Here is a 27,853-nt window from a genome sequence, read left to right on the forward strand (position 1 = left end):
TGATTTAAGGTTTCTTGAGACAAGACAGAGGACAGTTCAATGAACTATTAGTAATGCGAAAAGGACGTAAGCAAATTTCAAGACAGTGTGTATAACGAAAGAAAGAAAGTTATATTTGCAGCGCCATTATTTTATTTGAACTACACTGTCGATAACTCATTAAAAACCGTCATGCTAAAAAATATTTAGCTTTTTAAGTATTTGGCATATCAAATAAATGTGTGTAAATATTCACCGTAAATTCCAACACGAATCGTCAGTATTTTCTCAAAGACTTCCTCAAGGCCAGAGCAAGTTTTCAAAGTAAAATCGCGCGACAGTTTGATGAAAGTCCTTTCTTAATTAGAGAACTAACTTTCAAAACCACAAACATGTGCAAATTTTTTTTCTCGCTTAGTAAGAATATATCATCTCTTCTGAAGTTCTTGTCGAGGTCGAGTCGTCATCACTTCACATCTAGAACCGAAATTTCTGAATGGAGATTTTTAATCCTTGTACATTTGTTCTTCTATGGGCAGTTTAGGAACATCTAATGGAGGGAGATATCCACACGCTAAAAAGCTTCGTATTAGGGTTGATTATCACCTGTTTCAGTTGATTTAGGGAGCGAAGTTTGAAGAGAATAACATGTCTGCGTATTTTAACTCCAAAAACTGACAAATTAAGGCGAGCTTGAAACGGGAACATGACTTTTCTGTTAATTAAATGTCTATTGTTACCAAAGTTGCTATACGTCAAATATTAAAAATTCAATAAATTTTGCAGGGTATTTATCTTTTAGTGGGAATGAATGAAAAATGTGCTAAATAAATATGCTGAAAAATATGCTTGATCTTTTAAGTTTTGAAAGTTCTTTTTATCGAAAAGTTTAAAAGAAATTAACGTCTCAGTATCTGCTTTTCCTGGGGTTTTTCGCTGTCAATTAGAACTTCAAAAAATTGATCGAAATTTTTACAACGTTGTTCTGTGGACTAATTTCACTGTCTGATACGTATGTTAACATTTAACATCGAGCGAAGCGGATAACACCCAATTGCGTCATTTGCATTAATGTCCACATAGAACCGACAGCTACAGGCCTTTTTTTAAAATTTATTTTCATAATACGGTTTCGTTCATAACGACAGGTCGATTTGGGAAGCTTAATCCACTGCTGGGAGCTGGCGATCAACTTAAAACTTGTGCCATACGCGCGTGATAGAAACAGAAAACCGTTACCTTGAAGAAGGCATGGAATTTATTTCATTTTTCATGTTCATAGCCTGGAATACATTATTAACTAACTTCACTTTTGGAAAAGGTGAGTCGCAGACGGCGAATCATTTTTTATCCTTCGATTCACTTATGAGTACAACCTTATTTATATATCTCCTTTATTCTCTTTTGCTGATACAAAAAGACTTAAAGTTACAACAATTAGCAAAGACTAAGTCAAAAACCGACATTGAACATCCACCCAAGATTGGAACTCGTTTTTGAAAAATTAAAAGGTTTTTAACAAAAATGTTTTATCTTTTCTTTATTCAGAAAATTGGATATGAGATTCAAAACGACAAAAAACTTTGGCAAATACAAATTACTTCGTGCTGACATATGTTAAAGAATGCCTACAATGTTTTGTTGTATATTCGTCCATGAACATAGCTTATCTATCAAAAGCTAAAATCGAATATTGTGCAAGTCTCAGAGAAAGTTCAGGTCAGCAAAAATATATTTAAGGATTAGTTTAAAGGCACTCACCTCAAAAACAGGTGGCATGACTACCGTTAAATTGTTGGTACTTTCGATATTTTTTGTTTGAGAAATATAGTGTTTGACTTTCTTCATTTAAATTTACTATTTTACAGGAAAAAGTCAAATTTCCCAATGTATACTGAATTTATCGATAGAAACATCTTGAACCCGTACATGAATCTCCTGCGTGATGCCTGACAACGATAGCCCGTCTTAATGAAAATTAGCATAAATTTCCTCTTCTGTGATAATCGATCTAAATAACCAAAGGCGATCGTTTAAACTCGAGTAAGAAACTCTGAATTTCAAGGACCTGTGTGATGAAGAAAGTGAAAAGGTTTATAAAGAAAAATGATTTTTTTTCATGACTTATCGATCATGAATTAGAGAAGGAACTTGAGAAAAATTTGCGGATAGCTTTTTTAAACGGCTTTTGTTCTATCTCCGCTAAAATAATATCGTTCAGTGGAAACAAGAAGACACGAAATGCTCTATAAACATCTTTTCTTCACAAGTGATGGTCGCTGCTGCTAATTTTTGTTTTTGTTTTACTTTTGTTTTAAACTTTGGGAGGGAGGGAGGGCTGGGGTTAATTACCTTGTGCCCTATTACACAAAATATTCAAAATTATGATAAATTACAGCAACAGTAAAAGATTGACGGATCGTATTCTTTACGGATTTTGTCCTATCTCCCCTAAAATAATATTGCTGCGGAAAATAGAGAGACCGAACCCTCTCTCTAAAAGCCTTGTGTCTTCACAAAAGAAAAGTGATGGTCGCTGATACCAATTTTTGGTTTCGTTTCTCTTTTGTTTTGAAAGTTTTTCTCAGTGGAGAAGGGGGCGGGGTGTAATTATCTAGTGCCTTATTATACAAAATATTCCGAAATTGTGATATAAGAGTGGGCACAGCGTGATCAAAAAACAATTATAAACTTTATTCAAATTTGTCTTTTACGCAAGCATTTTATGTGTTAACCTACTTTATCGAAATAGAAGTCTCCGCTCAAATCATGAGGAAATCTCTGATCGCGGAATTGAAACTTGGAAAATTGTCCTAGATACTTATGTTCAAAGAAAGACAAAAGTCAACAAATGAAGGTAGCATAAATTGTTTTCCTTTTTTTCGTAGTGATGGTTTAACTGAGATCACAGTTCTTTGTTCACCAAGCGTGTTATTTTACACGCTTAATAACTCGAATCGTGAGTTTATTTCTGTATGAAAAGAAAAAAATTGTTTTCTAACTATATTTTGATTGCTTTATTTCAGAGCGAGATCGCACAATGGTGTTTCCAGATTACTTCTTCTTTGCTGAAAGACGTTTGGTAAACCATGTAGTCGAAACTAAACACGTCAAAGACTTGGACCACTGTGAACTTTTCTGCTACATGAACGACAACTGCGTCAGTGCTAACTTCAAAAAAGAGCCAGAGACTGGAGGAATCGATTATATCTGTGAACTGAATAACGCCACTCATGTTGAAAATGATACTGACCTGATAATTGATGCTGATTTTTATTATCGAAGCTCAAAGGTAAAATATAAGGTATAATTCAAATTCAGCAACTCGGTGATGAATCGTGGAAAACAACCGTTTTAACAAAACTTAAGTTCGTTCATTCATGTATCAATTATTCAATACATCGATCTTCCTTCTTTATTATTTTTTTCTTTTTTCTTTTCAGAACGCGTGCGGTAAAAGCCCACTTTGTCAAAATAATGCAACTTGTCAATCCGGTTTCACAATCAAGGGATATCGATGCTCGTGCTCTCCTGGATTCGAAGGAGAACATTGCGAAAAAGGTTAATTACAGAATAGACCAATAAGAACACAATATATCCTGGAGTATTTAAACCGCCATATTTATATATCACGTTTGGCCTTGGAGTGCGTATTACAACGGAATGCTACTAAGGCCGATCTCTAACGGCTGATATCCAACTACAGTTTGGAATGGTGGCCAGAGAGAGATTCCGCTGCAGTGGAAGTTTTGGTGTAGTTTAAATTAACAATTCATTTATCACAATGATAGCTAACGTAATGCTTTTTCATCTTATAAAAGTTAAAAATGAATGTGTTATCCGACTCGTAGAACCACTTCCTTTGTAGAATTTTTCTTTTCTTTCCCATTTTTTTAGATATTGATGAATGCCAAAAAAATACTCACGATTGTCACCTGAACGCTACTTGTCAAAACACAAATGGATCCTTTGTGTGCACCTGTTTATTTGGATTTAACGGAGATGGACGGAGCTGCACAGGTAATTGCCTCGCTATGACTTTGAGAAATGTTAGTTTGCTTTCGTCTGTTTGTTTGTTTGTTTAATTTGCACGTTCCTTCTTAGTCGGTTGATTTGTTTGTTTTGATAAAGTAGTTACCCTTGCCTTAGTATTTTTGACCAATGGTACAAAATGAAAATCCTTGATCCCAATTGAAAGCAACAGGACAAAATGCTGAACATTTTCGTTGATCAGCTTCAGATCTATAGTAAATAGCGACCAACAACTCTCTAACGACAACTATCGCACTCAATGTTCAAAATATAGATTTGATTTTTTGATTTTTTTTGTATCACATTTGTAGACTTGATGTGCATCGTTTTTGTTCTCCAGGAGAGAAAACAATCATCCCCTTATTTTCTCTAGTTGATGTATAATTGATCTTATAAATAGAATCATTATGAGGCTGTGTCTCGAAAGGATTGAAAGCAATCCAACAGAATAATTTTATTGGTTAAAATCGATGTTGACCACGGTTAAGATTTTCCCATTCGGACCTATTAAGGTGATTCCTCAGAAAAAAAAAAAAAAAAAAGTTATCCGACAATTTTTTCAGTCTTTCCTTAAATGTTCCTTGCCAATGTCTGTTTCGAAAAATATAACCAAAAAGATAGGTCGCCTTGCTTGTTTGAGAGAAATGACGGGCCAAACTTACCCCACTTCTGCCTCTACGACCTCTACTAGTGCATTTTCACGCGTCTCATTTCACGGCACATTTTTCGATAGCTGGAAGCAATTATAGTTTTTGAAGTAAAAATTAAAAAAAATTGACAGGTACAAAGTCTCGAGCGTAGGGAAGAATTTAATAGATAATTTGTGAAATAAATCACGTAATTTTGAGACGTCGACTCGAAACGTTCCTTGACTCGTTGTTTTCCAGGTCATAATTTTCATCATCAAATAACGGGCTTTGTGCACGCTTTTAGCCATATCTTTTTTTGCCTTCGATGATTTGTTATTCATTCATCCAATATAAAGGGGATAAAATTTGTACACAAATATTATGCAATGAAAAATAGAGGTCACCGTGCTCAAGAGCTGAAGAGCATCGTAACTCTTTGCTTGGTCCATTTATTGAAAAGCAACACCGTGTTCTCGGAATACAAGCGCGCTTATTCGCCCGATTACGTGATTTTTATGCTCAGTACAGGATGCCCAGTGCAATACTGAGGAATCACAAGATTCAATTGTTTTGTTAATTTCAATAGCAATTAATGGAAGAATATTTTCCCAAAATTAGGAAGCAGGCAAAGAGAATAAGGGAAACGTAAGCAAATTTTAATCTAGCCGACGAAGCTACGAGCAAAGTATGAAGTCTGAATTGGAGACTTTTGTATGTAGAAATCCAACAACACTTAATGCAAGACTAAGAGTGACTTAAACAGAAGGAAAAAGGTTTTGTCAGTTGCTGGAAAAGGCTCGAGCAAAACTGTACTAACCAGCAAAAATTGACAAGGGAAGATGAGCGATTCAACTTCCCCAGTTCTCAATCATGTTTAAGGGCTGTTAAATCGGGCAAGGTTTCGTCAAAAAAAAAACCGATAAATAACAGTGAAATTCATTTTCAACTTTATTAAACTCCTCCTCTTGAAGTTCTTTCCTTAGGTGTCGTATATTTCAAACGCTTTCGGTATTTTCTGTAAAATTTACGATATTTCAAAGCTGAAATTGCCACAAGTTTCAACTTGAACTTTTTTAACGCGAATTTTGATTGGTTTATGTGTTGTCAGGCACACGATTTGATTGGCTATTAGGAAATACTATCCTCCAGAGCGTGTATTGAGAAATAGATAAGATAATGATAATAGATAATGGGCGTAACTTTCTTTTCACAAAATTCTCAGTTGTTGACTTTTTCCTTATCGTCAAAAGAAATATTTTCATGTACACGGCCAAATTCGGCTTGTGGCAAATCTCTCAGTTGTCGATTTTCGTTTTCAGCCGCAAGAAATACCATTACTTAGGTCAAGTACGTAACTTTCGGTTTTTGTTTTCGTATTTTGTTTTACTTCTGCCTCTAGGAATTTTGAACGACACTGTCTGTTACGAGTACGATTTTTTCTGTGCTTTAAGCAGCCATTAATCCGATAAAATCTCGACAAGCGACCCTGGATCGAGAACAGTCAACGCTTTTCCATTCATTTATTAACCTGACACAGCTGATTGGCGATATCAAACACATGTAAAAAATTATCGTCATATTAAGCGCGTGCTGTTACGAATTTTCTTAGGGCGGGAAATCATTCTAAAACACCGCAGTTTGTATGATGTTTTTTTTTCCTTAAGCTTTCTTATAAGGAAAAAATATATCAAACATCGCGTTAACCGAAATTCAACTTTTTAGCCGATCCGTGCCATAATTACAGAAACCTGAGCGATGCTGACAGAAAGAGCACCTACATCACACCTTACGGTGCAGAAAAATGTGACGACGATTCCTCATCCTTAATATTTGGGGAATGGTATCGTTTTGTGGGAGATGCAGGAACAAAAATGCCAACACAGTGCGTAGAGCATAATAGATGTGGTGCGGCCTTCTCAGGCTGGCTAAAAGGTGGTCACCCCACACTGGCAGATGGTGAGGTTCTCTCCAATGTCTGCTTTACCAGAAGTGGAAATTGTTGCTGGAAATCAATAAACATTAAAGTGAAAGACTGCGGATCTTACTTTATTTACAAACTTGAAAAGCCATCTAGTTGTAATCTGCGTTACTGTGGCACAGACTAAATGCTATAAGCAAGTTATTCTGTAAAGTGAAAGGATTCACAAATCGATTTATTGGCACACACATGTACATCAATGATAACAGGGACTTAAAATATTTCATATGATCCAATTTTTATGATTAGTGTTAAACAGTGAGTAGTTTCAACAAAAGAATACCTTTGGACTGCTTAGTTTGATCTTCCAGGTAAGAGTGCTCCTGAGAAGTTGTGACTGCAAGTAATCAGTAATAGTGACTGACGTTTCTATAACCTTAGCGGAAATCATCATCAGAGTCGACTGAACAATAGTTGTTTATCCGAGTAATAGAAAAGACTCTCCCCCCCCCCCCCCCGTCACCCAGCTAATGTCAACAACTATAGGCATTAGTAAGCTTCCAAATAATCATAATATCTCTATCTATTCCAATCAAAGTGCTTCACTATGTAAGTTTTAAGAACTCTTGATGTTTAATCAGGTCGTTAGAAACTAAAGCAGCTTAGGTGTGTTGTTGATAGAGACTGTAAATAATTTCTAGAATTGCATAATTGTTAGTCACTGTTACATTGATACTCAAACTTTCCGATGACGTATATGGAAAACTAAAACATTCTATTAGGCTGTGTAATTATGATGTATTTCTACCACTATAGTTGTGTTGTAAGCTTCGAATTCCGGAATGTTTTGAAGTACTGACTGTAAATATATGAAAATCATGTATGCGCACTATGGTGAAGAAACAAATATAAGAGATCCTCGCAGTTATGAACACTACTAAACTAGTACTTGAAATAAGACCTGAAAAAAATTCAGGCCCGTGCGGGATTTGCTCTACCAACAACTGAGCCAACAGGCCAACTGGAAGCTGGTCATTATGTTGGATCTCTTATATTCGTTTCTTCGCCATAGTGCACATATATGATTTTCATATGTTTGCAGTCATTATTCACCACTTGGAAGGTTTATTCGGATCCAACATAATAATCAGTATCTAGTTGGCTTGATAGCTCAGTTGTTAGAGCTCTGCACCGGTATCGTAAAGATCATAGGTTCATATCCCGTAAGGGCCTGATTTTTTTTCAGGTTTATGTCAACTACTACTTCAGTAGTGTTCATAGCTGAGAGGGTCGCTTATATTCGTTTTGAAATGCGTTGTGAATGTATATAAAGACTCATGAATAAAGGGGTAAGTTGATAAAGAAACTGTGGTGCTGCGTCGGTGGGAGAGTATAGCAGGTAATCATTACAATAATAAACTAAAGTTTAGTGTTAACAACTGGGTTGAAAACGTAAATTAGCCACCGTAAAGGGTAAAAAAGCTGACGTTTCGAACGTTAGCCCTTCGTCGGAGTGATTGCTATTACAAGTTGTTTCATAAAATAGTTTAAAATTGTAGGAGTATAGTACTCCTTATTTTGATTAAATCATACCTTTACAGGTGAATCTTGTAGGAAAACGTGTTGCTAGTAGAAAATGCTTTCTATGTTAGTAACTCTTCTACAAGCCATTCCAGCGAAAAACTAAACAACACCAGAAAGAGGCCTGGAATGACGACCAGTTAAAACCTAATTTAATAACCTTTTCAGGCTTATTTGCGTGTATGCAACCGGTAACAGAGAAGGTGTAATCTGTTACTCTGGTTGTTTTAGTTATAACTGATAATGAGCCTAAGACAAATAGCACGTCTAAGTAATCAGAGGTTTACTTTTCTTTGCTGTACTTTAGAAAATCTAAATTGACTTTCCCAAAGCCTAAACCTTCTTATCGCCTGCTATTCAAATTCTCTACATGTAATGAGTTTAAGGTAACATGAAACAATGAATTATCACTTTTCAGATATCAGTAAACAAAAACGATTCCACCTTATCTTTTTTTTGTTGTCAAAGGCACTGTCGCTAATGTTGTTGAAGTGCAAAGTTCATCGTATTCCTTCGAGTGAATAATCGATAATCTTCGGAAGGGTTTCCGAACTTTAGGAAGAGAGAGGTTGGTTTGTTGAGATATCTCTTTCCTTTAGTGAGACATAATCGCCATCTGGTACCTTTTAAATATATTAATATTTTCTTGGTTTGATTGGACTCTCGACTCTTTAAATGAGCTTTCCTCTAAAATTTATGACGAAGAATTTCTGAGAGAAACAGGTTCGTTGATCAATTCTCCCTTTAGTCAATTATTTGATAGAAAAGATCTTTTCAAGAAATCCTACAGAACTGGTATCTCTGAGACAAAATTATCAGATACTCAGATCTTCTTTGAAAGTCAAATCTTTTTCCAGGGTCAAATTACCAGTTCGAGCGCACGGGGACGAGTTAGACTTAGAACATAGCAGCCCATTGAACATGGCACGTTACCTAATTTGACCCTATTACAATATAAAAAGAAAAGTAACACAAATCATTAAGTAACTTACCAGCGTTACTGTCTTGTTGCCTTATCTATTATCATCTCGTCTCTCGGGAAGACCCATAACTTTTTCGCGAACTGAAGGACGAAAACTCTTGAATCCACGCTGTCCTCAACGAAAATAATGGGTCGGGCGGTGCACGATTTTTCATTCTCTTTCCGTCATTCAATATCCTTTAATATCCAGATTAATAACTCAAACATTTAAAAAATAAACGAATGACATTGTAGTACAACGATAGTGCACGGTTGTCGTTCCCCACTTCGCATATGTTGTAATCAAATCGTTTTTCTTTGTTTTCAGATATTGTAGCAGATCACCAGGCAGTTTCGATAGCCCGTCTACAATATTATAGATCATAACGCCACATAAATTTAAAACTGCTTTTTTTTGGTTTGAATGTTTTTTTAAGGGCTTCGAGCACATTTGCTCAGGAGACAATGGCACGTCTCATTGCGTATTAGCATAAATTACCTCGACTCGAGGGAAAACAAAACTAACTGTTTCCCGCGGGACCAAACATTTAGTGCAGCAAATGCAATTTTTTTTTATAACTTCTCCACTATGACTTAGATAAGGCACTTTAAAAAGATTGACAGATCGCTTCTCTTTACGGATTTTGTCCCATCTCCACTAAAATAATATCGCTCCGGAGAATTCATGAGAATGCCTTGCACGATTTTATGCTATTCATCACAATCATAAAGAGATGAAATAAAGAAGCCAGAGTATATGCTGGTCTACTTTCATTTCTTCTCAATTTCTATTTAATCTTGCTTTAAGTTTTTGTTCGTAAGTAGATTTTGGTTACTCGATCTGTTTCAATTTTCCATCACATTTCTTATAACTTTTCATACAGTAGTTAGCTTTCGGGTTTAGGAAACATATAGGGATGAACCTGGTGTGTTGGAAATTTAGTTCCTACTCCTATTTCAAAGTCGTAGTAGTGCTGTAAATGTTCGCATTCTATGAACTTTAATGATCAGTTTGCTTCCCTTAACATTTGTTTGAAAAAAAATTTACATTCCTTCCGCTAATCCTTTGTCATTCACGTACCTGCAGTTTTTAAATGGACGTTATAATGATTTATACATCCAGATGTAGATGCTACTCAGAGGGAAGTGATCGAAGTAGTTTGTTCGTTCATAAAAGGCCTTATGCAAAAACAGTTTTAGCAAATTATTTAGAAAATAATCCTCGATAAACTCCTTTTTTTTATTTTCTTTTTTAACATGGATGATTTGGTGCAAAGTGCGTTTACTTTTCTCAATCCAAGGTTGTTTGTTGAATTTACTTTTGTCAGTAAATGCATATGGTGTTTATATAATAAACAAAAAAATAGATGGTTCCCCGTAGATATGGAATTTCCTGTTTCGTGTTCAACACTCACGAGTGAGTGCAGTGAACGAGAAGAGAAATTATCTACGCACGCCCATCTATTGTGCTTCATGATTAAACGCCAGGGTACATCTGGAAGACAATAATGGTTAGAGTAGGAATAGTGGTAATTAGACCTAATAAATTATTAAATTCCCCATTATCCCCATAAACATCCTTGTTTACCATGAAGCTTATCCGCAATTAGAAGAATGTATATACCAAAGAAGGCCTAACTATCAGTGTGTTAAAGATCTTGGAACTTCGAGAACATGTGAGGACATGTAAATCAAGCATCACTAACGTAAGAAATTACCTAAGGCTTGATCATGAAACTCAAACCACTTTGTTACTTAGATATAAAAGTAAATATGTTCATAACTAAACTCAGGGTCAGGAAACAAAGCAAAGAAAACTTGGAGAATCTCGCACAATCATCGATCAAGCTTGAACTTGTCGGGGAAAAGGAATTTAACTTATTTCTGATAAACGACCACCACCACGACCGTTGTGCATCATAGAATTGATAAATAATATCGGAAAATAATGATTCGAAGTTTTCTTCTGATATTAGTTAACCTTATCATTATTTTAACGAAACGTGGCTGAGATTAGGAATGCCCCACTTTATTTCATAATCCCTCTCAAGAATTGGAAGGTAAAGAATCCAAAAGAACACTATTCACAGACGCAATTTTTGACTACAGATAATATCGAAAAAACAAGGAAAACAGGTTGTCATAGCCCTCTTAGATATGTTTACAGGATGCTTCTGTTATAGACACGATATGCAAAAAGGCGGTCGTCAGATTCCAACAGAATAAAGGGAGTTTTAAGTAGTTTAAGAACACCTGGTGGAGGGAGATTTCCACACGCCAAATTTTTATAATATTGTTCTAAGTACTGATTTCGGTGTCTGATAGGTATGTTAACATGTAAATATAAATAAATATTCTTAAGAGACCCAATTCTCTCCATCGAGCGAAGCGGTTAACATCCATTTGCGTCATTTGCTTTAATTTCCACATAGAACTGACAGCTGTAAGCTTTTTTCTTTAACTATTATCATAAAACGGTTGCGTTCACAAAAAACAGGTCGATTTTGGAAGTTGAATCCACTGATGAGGGCTGGTGATCAACTTAAACTTATGCCATGCATGCGGGGTAGAAACAGAAAACCGTTACCTCGAAGCAGGCACGGAATTTGTCTCATTTTTCATGATAGTAGCCTAGAATGCATTATTGAATTATAGAAAAGGTGAGTTGCAGACGGCGAAGAAAGTTTTATCCTTCGATTCACGGATGAGAGCAACCTTATTTATCCTTTATTCTCTTTTGCTGATACAAAAAGAGTGAAGGTAACAGCAACTAGCAAAGACTAAGTCAAAAACCGACAACCATGGCGTGTCCTAATGGAAATTAGCATAAATTTCTTCTTTCTATGATCATCGGTCTAAATAACCAAAGACGATCATGTAAACTCGAATATGAAACTTTGAACTTTCAAGCACCTGTATAATGAAGAAAGCGAAAAAAGGTTTATAGAGGAAAATAAATATTTTTTTCATGACTTATCGATCATGAAGTAGAAGAGGAACTTGAAAAAATCAGCGGATAGCTTTTATTAACGGCTTTTGCTCTGTCTTCCTTAAAATAACATAGTTCAGGAGAAACAAAACACACGAAAATGCTTTCTAGAAATCTTGTGTCTTCACAAAAGACAAGTGTATGCAGTATGCTACCAATTTTTGTTCTCGTTTCATTGTTGTTTTTAACGTTTTGGGGAGGGAGTCGTGGCTGGAGTTAATTATCTAGGGCCCTATTATACAAAAAATTAGGAATTTAAGATATATCCGCGGTAACAGGGACACTAGACGAGTGCAGAGTTCTGTCAACGTTTCGAGGTTTTGAAGATTTGAGAAGTGGGTACTAAAAGAAAGAAAGGGAAAAAAGGAAAAAAAGGAAGAAAAAAAGAGGATAGACGAAAATGAAAGAAAGCGAGAAAAAAAAGGTAAAGGCAAGAAAACCTGCTCATCAATTATTTTCTTTGGTCAAGGAAAAGAAACCGAGTTCTTAACGTACTGGAAAGTGCCTGAAAGCTACATGTGGCTCAAACAATCGAGACTCAAGGTCACGTTTATGCATAAAATATCACGCATGACTGCATCATTAACAGTTACGAAACCGAAACTCGAAACTGAAAGCCACGTCGACGAACAGACTTTTACAATTAAGAAAGATGCTGTGTTAACCTTTCATGATTATAAGCTAAAACTTCGAGTGAAGGGAATCATCTGCTTGAGAGTGAAGTAAATCCTGCACTCACGCCTAGAGATCTCATCTGAGATGGCGTCGTCAGAAAATGAGACTATCTCTTTGGATCATATCCATCCAAAACCTGCAAATCTTGGAGAACAACTCTCCATTACGGGAAGCAGAGATCTACTGACAGCTGCCAATCGTTCTTCTAGATCTCGCCTAAGAGTTATGGTCATTCTTGTTGCTATTGCAGTGGCAATTTCTGCAATCATCGCAGCAGTGTTCATTGGAAAATACGTTTCAGAATACCTTAGTGATGATAACATGAAAAGTAAGTCTCAGATGTCACTCAAGTTTTGCTATTTATTCAGAAGTCAACAGTAAAAAACAAACATATTTGAACAAAAGAGAGAAGTTGGTCGAAATTTCAGCACATCGATGTGTCACTGTCGATGTCCTCAGTAATAGAAAGTAATCATCTTATTTTCACGTAAAGCTAAAAGCTAGCGGACAAAATTAATCAATAGATATATGGACAAGACGATAAAGTATTCAATTTGATCATGAAAATGGTAAGCATTAAAGAAGGAAACTTGTAGGAGCACTTTCGTTCGCGTTGTCCATACCCCGCCAGATTTATTTTTCAAATTCGATATCAAAAGCTTTCATAAATCTAAAAATACCAATTCTACAAAAAAGTCATAAAGCTGGCGTTTTTGTCCTCTCATCAATGTTAGGGTAAGAGCGATAAGTTTTAAATGTGCTTTGGAAATCAAAGAGGCAAGCGATCCGTTGACAGAACATGCACGAGCACATAAGTAGCTGCGAGGCTACTTAAGAGCATTCCAGCGGTAAAATTTCAGTTTTACAGTGATATCTGCCTGTTTGAATTACCCAGTGGTTACCCAAGCGTGCGTTCCTACAAAAGTGAAGTAGGCTCCCGAATACAACCAAAAGTTACAAAATGGCCAATAAGTAGCAGATAACCATTGTTCCAGTTGTTTTCTTAATACCTAGTTTCATCAGTTAGCTTTAGATTAGTAATAAATTAGTCCTTTTATGGAGCCTGGGAAAAAATCTACGTCATTCCAGGCATTTTCAAAGAAGTCATGTACAGTTCAATTTTGGGATCATTCGTGATCCGGATTAACTTTTTAGAAAAAGTTTTTTAAAACTTTTTCTTAAATAATAAACAGCACTGCATGAAATGAGATGCTAAAAACTTGCCTCATTCTCATACGCGTCCTATTTGACAACAGCAGGAGTTTATACAAGTAGGCAAATAAGTTTGCTCAGTGAAGTGAAATGAAGCAAAAGTATGACAAAAGGGTTCTACATGCGTGACATTTTGAAGAAGTTACATATAAGAGTACGCGTTGTGTATGGTGGTCAAAGATTAAGAACTAAATCTACGAGCTGAGTTCTTGTAAGTTTTGCACACGAATTTCGGTTCTTGAGTCCATGCTATTTTGATGTAGAAGGCAGAAATAGCAGCTCTAATTTCACTTTAATGGCGTAGGGTGTCACGATGACAAATGGCAAGTTAAGTCGATTAATTTACTTTTCTGATACTTTGTTTTCTTTAACTCTAGATTGCACTGAATTATAAATTCTTCGGACAACAATCAGGCCAAAACGATATCATATTTCCTCCCAGGGTTAAAGTTAAAATGAACGCTTTCATAAAAAAATTCATCTCTTGTGTTGTTCCTCAATTAAGCTACCTTTTTCTACATTTACTTGTGTCCTCAGGCATCGACGAGTGCAGCACTGGAATCTATGTGTGTGACATAAATGCAAACTGTACTAACACTGACGACTCTTATATCTGCGCCTGCAAGGAAGGATACACCGGAGACGGGCATTCATGCCAAGGTATAATCATTGCATTTGACCTAACAAATAGCGGAATAAAGTTTCCCACAAATAAAAAAAAAACTCTTTCTATTAAAACTTAGAAATCTGATGTTTTTCTCTCTGTCTAGTAACGTTTTGGCAATTCGTTTTTGTTCACAGATGTCAATGAGTGTAGCGATGGCAACCATGTTTGCGATGTTAATTCGAATTGTAACAACACAAATGGTTCTCATATTTGTACCTGCAAAGAAGGATACGCTGGAGATGGACAGTCATGTCAAGGTGAATACGAGTAGTCCACACTGCTAAAAACAAACAGCTTTGCTCCTAAGCTATTGCCCATGAAAATTAGCCCACATTTTAGAGGCCTGTTTTGACGCACCACTATCGTATTTCTATTAAATTACCTTTATACATCACTGACGCTGCTAGATATCGACGAATGCAGCAAAGGAGGCCATGATTGTGACATAAATGCGCACTGCACCAACACTGATGGCTCCCATAGCTGCACCTGTAAGGAAGGATACACTGGAAAAGGAGAATCATGCCGAGGTAAAATTAGATTAGACTTTGAAAAAAAGCAGAATAACTGTTCATCACAAATAATTGCCTTGTCATCCAAACAAACTGGCTGAAGATTTTTTTACTCTATTCAATTACCCATTGCAAATCTTTTGTGTTCACAGATGTTAATGAATGCAACGATGATGTTTGTGATGCTAATACTAACTGTTCCAACACTGTTAAGAATATATGAAAGTCAAATATTTGAACTGTAGATAAAGACGTAAATGAAAGTGATCCTCGCAGTAATGTGCACTACTTAGGCAGTAGTGGAAATAAGGCCTGAAAAAAAAAAAAAAAAAAGGCCTGTACGGGATTTGAACACATGACCTCGGCGATACCGGTGCAGCGCTCTACCAACTGAGCTACCATGCCAACTGGGAGCCTGTCATGATAATGGTTCTAAATAAACCTGTGAAGTGATGAATAGACGGTTAAGAATATATGAAAGTCATATATTTGAACTGCGGATAAAGACGTGGATGAAAGTGATCCTCGCAGTAATGTGCACTACTTAGGCAGTAGTGGAAATAAGGCCTGAAAAAAATTCAGGCCTGTACTGGATTTGAACCCATGACCTCTGCGATACCGGTGCAGCGCTCTACCAACTGAGCTAACAAGCCAACTGGGAGCGGGTCATGATGTTGGTTCTAAATTTTTACCAACACTAATGGTTCACATAATTGCATCTGTTAGGAAAGATACATTAGAGCTGTACAGTTTTGCCAATGTAGATTAGAACAGCGACACCTTATGTCGAGCAAAGCACCTTTCCATAACCAGAATTGTCTTCGTAACTGGGCTAACGATCAAGAGGCAACGCAATGGTTTTCACACCCCGACCTCGTGTTTCTATTAAGTTACGGATATCATAATATGCATAGATACACAATTTTTGCTGGTTTAAAATATAATACGTGCGAATATTTTACGAGTGGCTAAAAGTGTTTCCGAGCCCATAAGGAACGAGGATAAAAGAAGGCATGAGCATGAGATATATCATACCACCATTACCTGGAATATTTTTCTCGAATATGCGGCGACGCTCGGATAACCACCCCCCCCCCTTCTCCTCCCTCAGTTTTTTAAATAGTATAGATACAAGGAAAATCTGTTTCTACTGCCACATTTTTTTATATAACTTTTCAACCTTCAACAACAGTGCAATCAGTACAGCAGAATAATTTTTTTTTCATACGAAAGTTTTCTACGTTCATGAGTTTGCAGAGTTCCTTTATGTATTTTCTATTATTTTGATTTTATGTCCTACTCCTAAGGTAATTTAAGAAGCGCTCCTCTCGACTAATCGATGACGCACCCCCCTACAAATAAGTGCCCCCCTCTCCCCCCCCCTCAGTTTTAGCCGAAATTTTCAGTAAGCGCCTAAGCGCTCATTGAAAATGTCTAATATTTCAATTATTAAAGTATACACAATATCGCTTGAGGAACTAGACATGTATCTTGCGGAGTTTATTCGCTCTTTTCGACTTAGAGACAGAGAAGATTATGAACCTTCAGGTTTAATATGCCTTGTTTCAAGTTCTGAGAGGTATTTTGATATTTTTTGCTTGCTTTCAGTATGTTGCATTATTTCTATCGAGAAGGGAAATTTATGTGGCTATTATCTTTCATGATCGATTTATAAACCATTGTCTGTTTTCTACTTTCATGTGCTTGCAGAGTTCCTTTATGTATTATCTATTCTTTTGATTTTTGTCCTATTGCTGAGATAACTTAAGAAGCGCCCCTCTCGACTAATCGACAAAGCGCCCACCCTACAAATAAGTGCCCCCTCCCTCTCTCCCTCAAAGTTTTTGTCGAAACTTACAATAAGCGCCCAAGCACGTATTGAAAATGTCTATCATTTCAATTATTGAAGTACACACAATATCGGCTGAGGAACTAAACGTGTATCTTGCGGAGTTTATTCACTGTTTTCAACTTAAAGACAGAGACGATTATGAACACTCAGGCTTAACATGCCTGGCTTCAAGTATCGAGAGGTATTTTGATATTTTTTGCCAGCTGATAGTATGTTGCATTATTTCTATCGAGAAGGGACGTTTGAATGGTTTAAATCTTTCATGATCGATTTATAAACCATTGTCTGTTTGACAGTTAAATGTTATAAAGGAGGAACTTACTCTCCTTACGTACATGTAAACTTTATAATAAACCTCATACATCACGTAAAGACTGTCCTTACGGTACATGAACAATCGTTGCTGTATATAAAAAATCTTACTCGTTTCTTGCGCTCACTCCCTCGATTTCCGATACTACGAGTTCGTGCGTAAATACCATATAGACAGATTTTCTATGAAGTATTACATATCTATATTATTTGTAATACTAGATATTGATGAGTGCCTCAATAGAAGTCATGCTTGTGACGTGACTGCGAATTGTACCAACACTGACGGCTCCCACATCTGCACCTGTAAGGAAGGATACACTGGGGACGGACACTCATGCCAAGGTATAATCATCACATAAGACTTAGCAAATAGCAGAACGAAGTTTCCCACAAATAAAACAAAACTCTTTCTTTAAAAACTCAGAAATTTGATGTTTGTCTCTGTCAAGTAATGTTTTGGCATTCATTTTTGTTTTCAGATGTCAATGAGTGTAGCGATGGCAACCATGTTTGCCATGTCAATTCGAATTGTAACAACACAGATGGTTCTCACATTTGTACTTGCAAGGAAGGATGCACTGGAGACCGACAGTCATGACAAGGTGAATAGGAGTTGCCTACACTAATTAAAACAAGCAGCTTTGCACATAAACTATCGCCCATGGAAATTAGCCACATTTTAGAGGCCTGTTTTCACGCACCACTGTCATATTGCTATGGCGTTACCTCTTATACATCACTTATGCTTCTAGATATCGATGAATGCAGCAATGGAAGCCATAATTGTGACGTGATGCGAATTGTACCAACACTAATGGCTCCCATAGCTGCACCTGTAAGGAAGGATACACTGGAAAAGGAGAGTCATGCCAAGGTAAAATTAAATTAGACTTAGAAAAAAGCAGAATAATCAAATCTATTATGTTCACAGATATTGATGAATGCAACGATAATAGTCGTGTTTGTGATACTAATGTTAACTGTACCAACACAAATGGTTCATATAATTGCATCTGTAAGAAAGGATACATTATAAATGGACAGTTTTGCCAACGTAGATTAGAAAAGCGATACTTCATGTCGAGCAAAGTAGCTTTTCATAATAAGTATTATCTTCGTAACTGAGGTTATGATCAAGAAGCAACTTAATGATTTTCACGCCCCGACCTCGTATTTCTATTAAGTTACGGGTTTCATTATATGCATGCATTCACATTTTTCCAAGATTTAAAATATAATACGCGCAGATATTTTAAGAGTTGCCTGGTATTTTTCCAAGCGCGAAAGGAACAAGAATAATTAAGAGCAATGAGCAAGATTTCCTCTCGTATTATATGATAAACCATCGAATATGTGATTTATTATTAGTTCCTCACTTTTTTAAATAGTATAGATAGAAAATCTTTGTACAGCCACACTTTTTTTATAACTTTTCAACCTTCAACAACGGTGCAATTAGTACAGCAGAATAATTTTACTTTCAATTTCAGATTTTTTTAAATCTTCATGTGCTTTCAGAGTTCCTTAACGTACTATGTCCTATTGCTGAGATAACTTAAGGCGGGGTTTCACCTGAAAAAGTGACATTTTTGCACCACTTGTGGCAGCTATGGTTTTCATCAAAATCATAGCACACTATACATCATTAGAAAGCTATCGGCCTGAAGATTATGAAAATGTGTATTTGAATGCGGTTTTTTTTTTGTAACCTGATACCAAGCCCTTTAAATAGCACATGCTGTGGCTGACCTGGACCTACTTGAGAAAAGATAGACATTTACATAGAGTTTCACATGAAACATGTATTTTTACTATTTTTCTCAAGTAAACATATTGCTTACTGGGATGAATGAAGGACTTTGCAAAATTTCAAAATGTGAAGCCTCAACACCGTGACCCATCTAAAATTGCGCAATCAAAATTAAGAAGCTTTCTTAAAATAACCATTTTTTCTAAATATTTATGACAAATTCCTTCATTCATCACAACTAACTCAGTGAGACCCAGCTAACCTGAAAATTTCAGGTCAATAGCTCAAATCCCTCTTGAGTTATCTCTTCTCAAAGGCAAAATGCCGAATTTTAAGAAAAGCAGCCTTAAACTTCAGAAATGAAATAATTTGGACGGGACTGCACAGGTACTTGATGCGTTTCTCTTGTAACCATTCCCAACAGAAGGAAAAACACTATCATATTTTACCAACACAATCAATCCTTGTATAAAAAAGAGATGAATGTAGGCCTAAAGAAAATGGTGATAATGACACATTTGTATTCAATAAACATTCAAAAATCTCAACTGGCAAAGGAAGACTCGATGGAAAGGCTTATAGGACAGAACAACGTAGTTGAAATTGGGAGAACCGAGAGAAAGTCTGGTGAGTGGTAACATGAAAGGCTTCTCTTTAGAAACACAAGACAGAAAGACTAATGTTTCCAAGCTTATGCGCGGCAAATTTTTCTCAATTAATTTTTTTTAATGCTTATGATTTTACAGATATTGACGAGTGTAAAGGAAGTCACTCTTGTCACGTGAATGCTACATGCACGAACACCCTTGGATCACATGTATGTCAATGTCACACTGGATATACTGGAAAGGGACAAAACTGCACAGGTGAATTTAATCTCTTCGCTACAATATGTAGAACAGTCCAGCATGACACCTTCTACTACAGTGCCTCACCATTCAGCCGCGTTGCAAAATAATTAGACAATTTATTACTAAAAAATTCGGCCATTTTGTCCTCATATTTAGCACGATTTAGCCAAGCCTAAAAGCGGAGCTCGCATTTTTTTTCCCGCATGTCTCAAGGGTACAACGCCTTGCCCCGGCTGAGACTAGAACCCGAGTCGTCCGACTCGGAGCCCAGTGCACTGACCACTGGACTACTGAACAACGCCGTGGCGTCGGCGTGCCCGCGGCACAGTTGACCACGCATGTTAAAAGTAGCACCTTGTACGGTCGTACATCCACATTTTTTCGGCTTAATGGGTTACTACTGTTTTTTATAATTATGGGGCTACGCTCTGCGAGCTCCGCTATGAACTTGTTATAGTCTCTTGGTATCGAGTTGAACAAGAGAAGAGAAGTTCCATGACTGCAAGCAACCATCTATTATTTTGATTATCTTATTAATAATATACATCGAAAAATTACTCAGTTCTGATTAGTTGAGAAAAATGCAGTTTTCAGGTAATTCAGTGCAGAAGAAAATTAATTCAGGTTTAATTCAGTGCAAAGAAAGTAACAAATCAGACATTCTGATTGGTCAATAATCAAAGAAACTCACAGATAGCCAATCAAATGTGAGCCTTAGATGTCGCAAAAAAATTTGAAATTTGCGAGCGAAACAATGGCCGATGTCTTAAGTAGGTTTTCTTTCACCACCGCAACTGAAAAACAGCTAAAACAACGAAAACACTTTTAAAAGCACTGCTTCTTGGTTGTCGGTTTGGAAAAAGTAGTTTTTAAAGAAGAGAATTGCTAAGGAAATAGAAAATTACGAACAAACTCAGCTTAACACTTTGCTCGAGCGATCCAACGCCGAAATTAAAAACAAACATGGTTAAACCTCGGAAACGAAAGTGATTCGGACACAGACTGAACAAATCCTTGAACTGTTTGGCCGGACGTTGAACTTCTTTGCGCCTTAATTGCATTTTATTGTTATGATCGTACGCGGTTGTTTTGACCGAACACACGGTTTGAATAAATTATTTTTGTACTTGATGCGCGCGCTTTGCTCATGCTCAATTATGATAAGCCATCTCGTATTTTTCCATGTATATTATTAACACGTAATCACATGATTTTGGAAAAAAAAGCATTTGTTAATTTTTTCAAATACCACAAATTGCACTCGCCCTACGGGCTCGTGCAATTTTGTTAGTCTTTAAAAAAATTTACTCGTGCTTATTTATTCCAAATTGCACTCGAAATCATGTGATTACCTATACGAACACAATAGGCCTTTACTGAGAATAAAAGGCGACTTTTATCTAGAATGATATAATAGGTTTCACAATTCACGAAAAAAAGTCGTAAAGCGTGTCGGCGATAAGGCTCAAGATGAAAAAATGCGTTGAACCGTTACAGAAACAGACATTGGGCGTAACTTTCTTTTCACAAAATTCTCAGTTGCCTTTTTACTTTACGAAAGAAGAATATTTTCATGTACACGACAAAAATAGGCCTTTACTACGAAAAATAATATGATTTTTAAAGAATGATATTAGAAGTTTCACATTCCGCGAAAAAAAGAGGCCACTAAGGAAGGCTACCAAGGCTGATCTTCGACGACTGATATCTGACTACAGTTTAGAATAGTGTTTATAGAGAGATTCCGCTGCAGTGGAAGTTTTTGTTTAGTCTAAATTAATAATTAACTTGCCACAATGATAAATAACTTAATCCTTTTTCACCTCATAAAAGTTTAAAAAAAGAATGTATATATCACTCGTGTAACTACTAACGTTGTATAATTTTTCTTTTCTTTCCCATTTTTTCAGATATCGATGAATGCCAAAATAATACTCACGATTGTCACCTGAATGCTACTTGTCAAAACACAAATGGATCGTTTGTGTGCACCTGTTTATTTGGATTTAACGGAGATGGACGGAACTGCACAGGTAAAGGCCTTAAGAGAGGATGTCAACATCCTTCGTACAAATTTGAAGGCCTTTAGATTGTAATTGCTTCGTTATGACCTTACTTGTTTGTTTGTGTTTTTAATTGTTTGTTTAATTTGTACGTTCCTTCATTGTTTGTTTGTTTATTTTGATAAAGTAGTTACCCTTGCCTTAATATTTTTGACCAATGGTAGAAAATGAAAATCCTTGATCCCAATTGAGAGCAAGAGGACGAAATGCACTCAGTTTTTCAAATAAGAAGGTTTACACATGTATCATACTCCAAGAATCGTGATTGAAAGCCTGTCATTGTACTCATTCAATAAATAGAGAATGATACTTGGGTGTGCAAATGTGGGTATCACAAACACTTGTCGAGAAAACATCTTCAACTACTTGAAATAAACAAGATCATTATCCTTGAATGTTATTTTCTTGAACAAAACATTCACTATGTTAAATGAAAAAGAAAAAATGTATTGTTTATTCTGGTAGAAGCGCGTCTAAACTATGTTTTAAAACTCCTACTACCTAAATGTTTCATCGTGCAAAAATTGTCGGGATGATTTTATCATACGGACGGTAAACGTTGTGCTTTTTGTCTAACTTGTGGTAACAAACCTCTGGAAATAAGAACGAACGATTTTACAAGAATAGGAACTTTTGAAATAATTTTGAGCCATTGTTGCTTGTTTATTTGACTTTGCTTGAGACAAGACAGTAAACAATTCAATAATGAGTGACAAATTTCAAGAAACTGTGTATGACGAAAAAAAAAGTCATATTTGCAGCGGCATTAATATATTTGAATTACGACAATTCATTTAAACTGTCGAGCTAAAAAATAATTTAGAGATAAATTTTAAGTATTTAGCATATCATTGCAAATTTACATCGTATTTTGTTTAATCTCTTTGTCCTCGCAGTCAACTTGAATTTCTATTGTAGCTCTGAAGCCATTGAGGTTCGAGCGAATCGTTTGTATTGCGTGCGCTTGACGTCCGTGAATTATGGTCATTGCAGCTTTCGCGCAGGATGGAGCCGTGGAAGCTTTGATAGATAAATTCCAACACGAATCGTCAGTATTTGCTGGAAGACTTCCTCGAGGCCAGAGCAAGTTTTAAAACTAAAATTACGCCACGGGTTGATGAAATTCCTTTCTTAATTAGAGAACTAACTTTCAAACCACAAACAAGTGCAACATTTCTTAAGGCAAAAGGGAAAAAATGCACTTTTCCCTGTCCGCACAAATTTACTCTGCCCCCAATTATCTTAATGAAGCTACATACAATGCTAAAGTTAATAATCGTTTTGGCTTGAAACCAGGTGTTTCTATCGTAACAATAGCTACCATATTGTTATAAGAGAAGGAACTATTACCTCAAAAACAGGGAGGGACCCAAGAGCTTTGTATCTTGAGAGGTAAAAGTTGATCATATCGAAAACACTGATGGATGATTTGAATAAAACTTTCCCACGGAAATTCATATTCTTAACCAAAAGGATATTTAGCCGCGGCTCCTTTAATTCTGCATACCAAAGCAAAAAGGTTGGCTTCACTCTAAAATAAGGGTATGGTGAAATTTTAAAAGAAACTAACTCAAGGTCTTTTCAACGAAGGAAGATTATCAATACTCGAGGTTTACTTAATAAACCTTAACATGATTATTTCTATGCAACCCGAAAGCTCTGCTAAACAATATGTTGCTCTGTTTACCTCAAAAATTACCAAAAGGTCGCTAAAGTTTCAACCCCGTCCAAAATGTTGAATGTGTTGATAACAACGTAGAAAGGATTATTCATTGGATACAGTTTTGAATATTTATGTTTGAATCTCTCTTATCCTTTTGGTTACTGAACTTCGTAGATAAATATAGGGTTTAAACAATCTTCGGGATTTTTATTAAAAAAAAATGAGGGTAATCAGCAGCTTATAAATCTTGATTAGCGTGCTTGTTAGAGATTGTATTTTTTTCTCGCTCAATAAGATTATGTTAATTCTTCTGAACTTTTTGTCGAGGTCGAATCGTTGTTACTTCACATTTGGAACCAAAATTTTGAAATGGAGATTTCAAATACTTGTACATTCGTTCTTCTATGGGGGCCTAAAGTGATCAGGCCTGTAAGGAGGACATTTCAAAATGCCTTAAGCAGATCAAAGTTATCATTCACAAAAAAATGAAGGAGCCTTCAAATTAAAGCTTAATATAAAGAGTTGAGCTGATTTTCCTTGACTTCTAATTACCATCCTATCGAGCGTTGTGCATATTATTTACTCACATCGTGAAGTAGAAAGTGCTTAAAAGAATTTCAGACAAGGTTTTAATGTGCGTGTAGTATTATTGCTTTATGGCTTCATCTGATACCAAACAAGTTTTGTTGAGAGAAAACTCGGCTTTTTTCTCTCTATGATCCTATTTTCAATATTTTCAGATTCAGCACAAACAAAGAAGTATGTGGTGGCTCTTCCGCCATTTAAGATTCATCCTTTTCGTTTCTACCATGGATTTTGTCACAGCTGATGATCAATGTAGAATTTTTCTTTTCTTCCCCATTTTTTTAGATATCGATGAATGCCGAAAAAATACTCACGATTGTCACCCGAACGCTACTTGTCAAAACACAAATGGATCCTTTGTGTGCACCTGTTTATTTGGATTTAACGGAGATGGACGGAACTGCAGAGGTAAAGGCCTTAAGAGAGGATGTCAACATCCTTCGTACAAATTTGAAATATTTTGGCAAGTCACCTAAAATTCGTTTTCTGTCCTACTGCATGTTTTTTAGCCCGATATGTCCTAATAATTGTAGTGTAGTTTTTTTGTGGAAATATATTTTAGTTTTTGAGAAATGATTTATTTTCATTCGACCGCTCAAATATGCAAATTTTTACCGTGAATATTGCCGAGTTGTGTGACCTCATGTAACGAATTTACTTGACCTACGGTATTTCTGTCAACATAATCCTTTGTTTTATGATCTTAATTTAAACACCTGTCATTATTGAAGCAGGCAAAGAAATATTTATTTTTTGGTGAATATTTTCGTCAAAAATACTTTTGCTATGTCGAAAAGTAGCATCAAAACAAAGACAGTTTTAACAATGACCGATATGACAGAATCTACTGAGCTTCTAGCTTATAAAAGACCAAAGGATGGTTATAAAGTTACTGTAAAAATTTCCTTGTGTATTTGTGTTGTTCTAATCTCTTGGTATTGAGTTGAACACGAGAAGAGAAGTTCCATAACTGCAAGCAACCATTTATTATTTTCTTTATCGTATAACCCTGTAGGTCTTTATTGAAAAGAAAAGTAGACTTTTTTTATGGAATAAAATTGTAGGTTTCACAATCCGCGAAAAAAAAGTCGCAAAGTGCGTCGGCGTAACTCAACGTAAGGGCGTAACTTTCTTTATACAATACTCTCAGTTATTGACTTTTTCCTTACCGAAAAAAGAAATATTTTCATGAACACGGCCAAAATCGGCCGGTGGCAAACCTTCCATTTGTTGATTTTCGTTCTCAGCCGCGAGAAATACCATTACCCAGGTCAAGTACGTAACTTTCGGTTTTCTATTCGTATTTTGTTTACTTCCGCTTCTAGGAACTTTGAACGACACTGTTAGAAAAACGATTTTTTTTTTGTGCCTTTAGCAGCCATAATTTGAGAAAATCTCGACAAGTGACCCTAGATTAATAACGGTCAACGCTTTACCATTCATTTATTTCCCTGACACAGCTGATTGTCCTGATTGGCGATATCAAACACAAGTAAAAATATTATCACAGTATCATACGCGTGCTGTTACGGCTTTTTCTCAGAGCGGGAAATCCTTTTAAAACACCGCAGATTATATAACAACTTTTTTTTCCTTAAGCTTTCTCATAAAGAAATATATAAAGCATCGCATTAACCGAAATTCAACTTTTTAGCCGATCCGTGCTATAATTACAGAAACCTGAGCGATGCTGACAGAAAGAGCACTTACAACACACCCTACGGTGGAGAAAAATGTGACGACGAATCCTCAACCATAATATTCGGGGAATGGTATCGTTTCGTGGGAGATGCAGGAACAAAAATGCCAACCCAGTGCGTACCGGGGTTTAGATGTGGTACGGTCTACTCAGGCTGGCTAAAAGGTGGTCACCCCACATTGGCAGATGGTAAGGTTTCCTCCCAGGTCTGCTTTACCAGAGGTGGAGATTGTTGCAAGAAATCAACAAACATTTACGTGAAAGACTGCGGATCCTACTTTATTTACAAACTACAAAAGGTAGATCGTTGTTATCTGCGCTATTGTGGTACAGACTGAATGCTATAAGCAAGTCATTCGGCAAAGTGAAAGGATTCACAAATCGATTTATTGGCACATGTACATTAATGTATAACAGCGACTTAAATAATTTCACATTTCCATGAAATGTCAACAACTCTGGGCATTAGTGAGCTTTCAAATGATCTTAATATCATCTCTATTCCAATGGAAGAGCCTCACTTAGTAAGTTTTAAGCACAACTTTGAGCATTGTACTTTGCTTATTGCTAAACGTTTAGAACTCTTGATGTTTACTCAGGTCGTTAGCGGAAACTAAAGCAGCTTTTAATACCCACGCCCTCTCTACATGTAGTTGTTATTCTGTCTAAAAGACCTCCATGATGGGTCACGGCAGTCCGTGATTATATGCAAATTGTTTATGATGTTCAGTCATGCTTTAATTAGCATCATCCTTTACAAGGATTTTTAAATCGTGTTAGGTGTGATGTTCATAGAGACTGTAAATAATTTCTAGAATTCTTAATCACTGCAGGCCGTGACATTGATACTAAAAACCTTCTGATGACATAGCATGGAAAACTAGAACATTCTATTTGGTTATGTAATTATGATGTATTTCTACCACGATAGTTGTGTTGTAAAATACATTGTGATTGTGTATAAGGACTAAGCTAGGAGTAGTACTTCTTTTGTCGCAAAAGACCGAATATCTAAGAAGCTCTATTTAGAGAGAGGTTGATTTGTTGAGATATCTGCCTCATTTATTGAGACATCAATTACCTTCTGGTATCTTTTGCATATATTGATATTATCCACGTTTGATTGGATAATAACTTAACTTTTTTAAATTGAATTAAATTTCAACGAATTTCTGAGAGAAACAGGTTCGTTGACCAATTGTCCTTTTGGCCAATTATTTGGTAGGAAAGATCTCTTGAAGAAATCTCACATAATTGGTATCTCAGAGACAAAATTAAACGATACAATCGACTTGTTATCAACGTATCCCGGGTAATGATAAACTATCAGACTTAAAAAACGTTAAAAACATTTTTATCACAAGTACGTATTTTAAAATCAAGACTTAAATGTGTAGCCGATCCGTGTTATGAAACAGAGTGATCACAAAAGAAAAACCACGGACGATACACCGCTAAATGGTCCAGTGTTCCGTGACACACAACTATCCGAGGGATGGTACTGTTTCGTGACAGCGGTAGGAACTAGAACTCCAACAACCTTCGTGGATAGTTATAAATGTGGTAAAGCCAACCCAGGCTGTTTAACCCTTTGACTCCTAGAGGCGATTAACCTGTTACTTCTCCCTACAAAATCCATTTATTATTCAGGTGATGAGAAAGAGGCTCTACCAAAATATTGCTCAGTACTGCGATATACTTCAAAGATTGCGTATTTTGGGGAGATTTTGAAGCAAGAGTGAGTCTTTGATGTCAGTAGAGAGCTAAGTAATAGTCTCTAGTGGGCTAAAGTAAGCTTAAAGGACAATTAATGTATCGCCTATAGGAGCGGCTCCTGAGAAAGAATCATTACAAGTTGTTTAATAGAATAGTTTAAATTGTAGGAGTATAGTATTCCTTAATCATACCTGAACAGGTGAA

The 27,853-nt window shown here is 36.2% G+C and overlaps 1 protein-coding gene across 1 annotated transcript; it reads left to right on the top strand.

Moving 5' to 3' along the window:
• The first annotated feature begins 1,230 nt into the window (after positions 1 to 1,230).
• On the top strand, positions 1,231 to 27,853 carry LOC149052755 (uncharacterized). The gene is made up of 7 exons (XM_089205462.1): positions 1,231 to 1,300; positions 3,006 to 3,271; positions 3,423 to 3,540; positions 3,877 to 3,999; positions 19,819 to 19,938; positions 24,520 to 24,642; positions 25,889 to 27,853. The coding sequence occupies exons 1-7, from the start codon at positions 1,231 to 1,233 to the stop codon at positions 26,269 to 26,271; spliced, it is 1,203 nt and encodes a 400-aa protein (XP_089061588.1). The 3' UTR covers positions 26,272 to 27,853.

The sequence above is a fragment of the Pocillopora damicornis genome, chromosome 1 (assembly GCF_964200805.1).
Source record: "Pocillopora damicornis chromosome 1, jaPocDami1.2, whole genome shotgun sequence".
NCBI lineage: Eukaryota > Metazoa > Cnidaria > Anthozoa > Scleractinia > Pocilloporidae > Pocillopora > Pocillopora damicornis.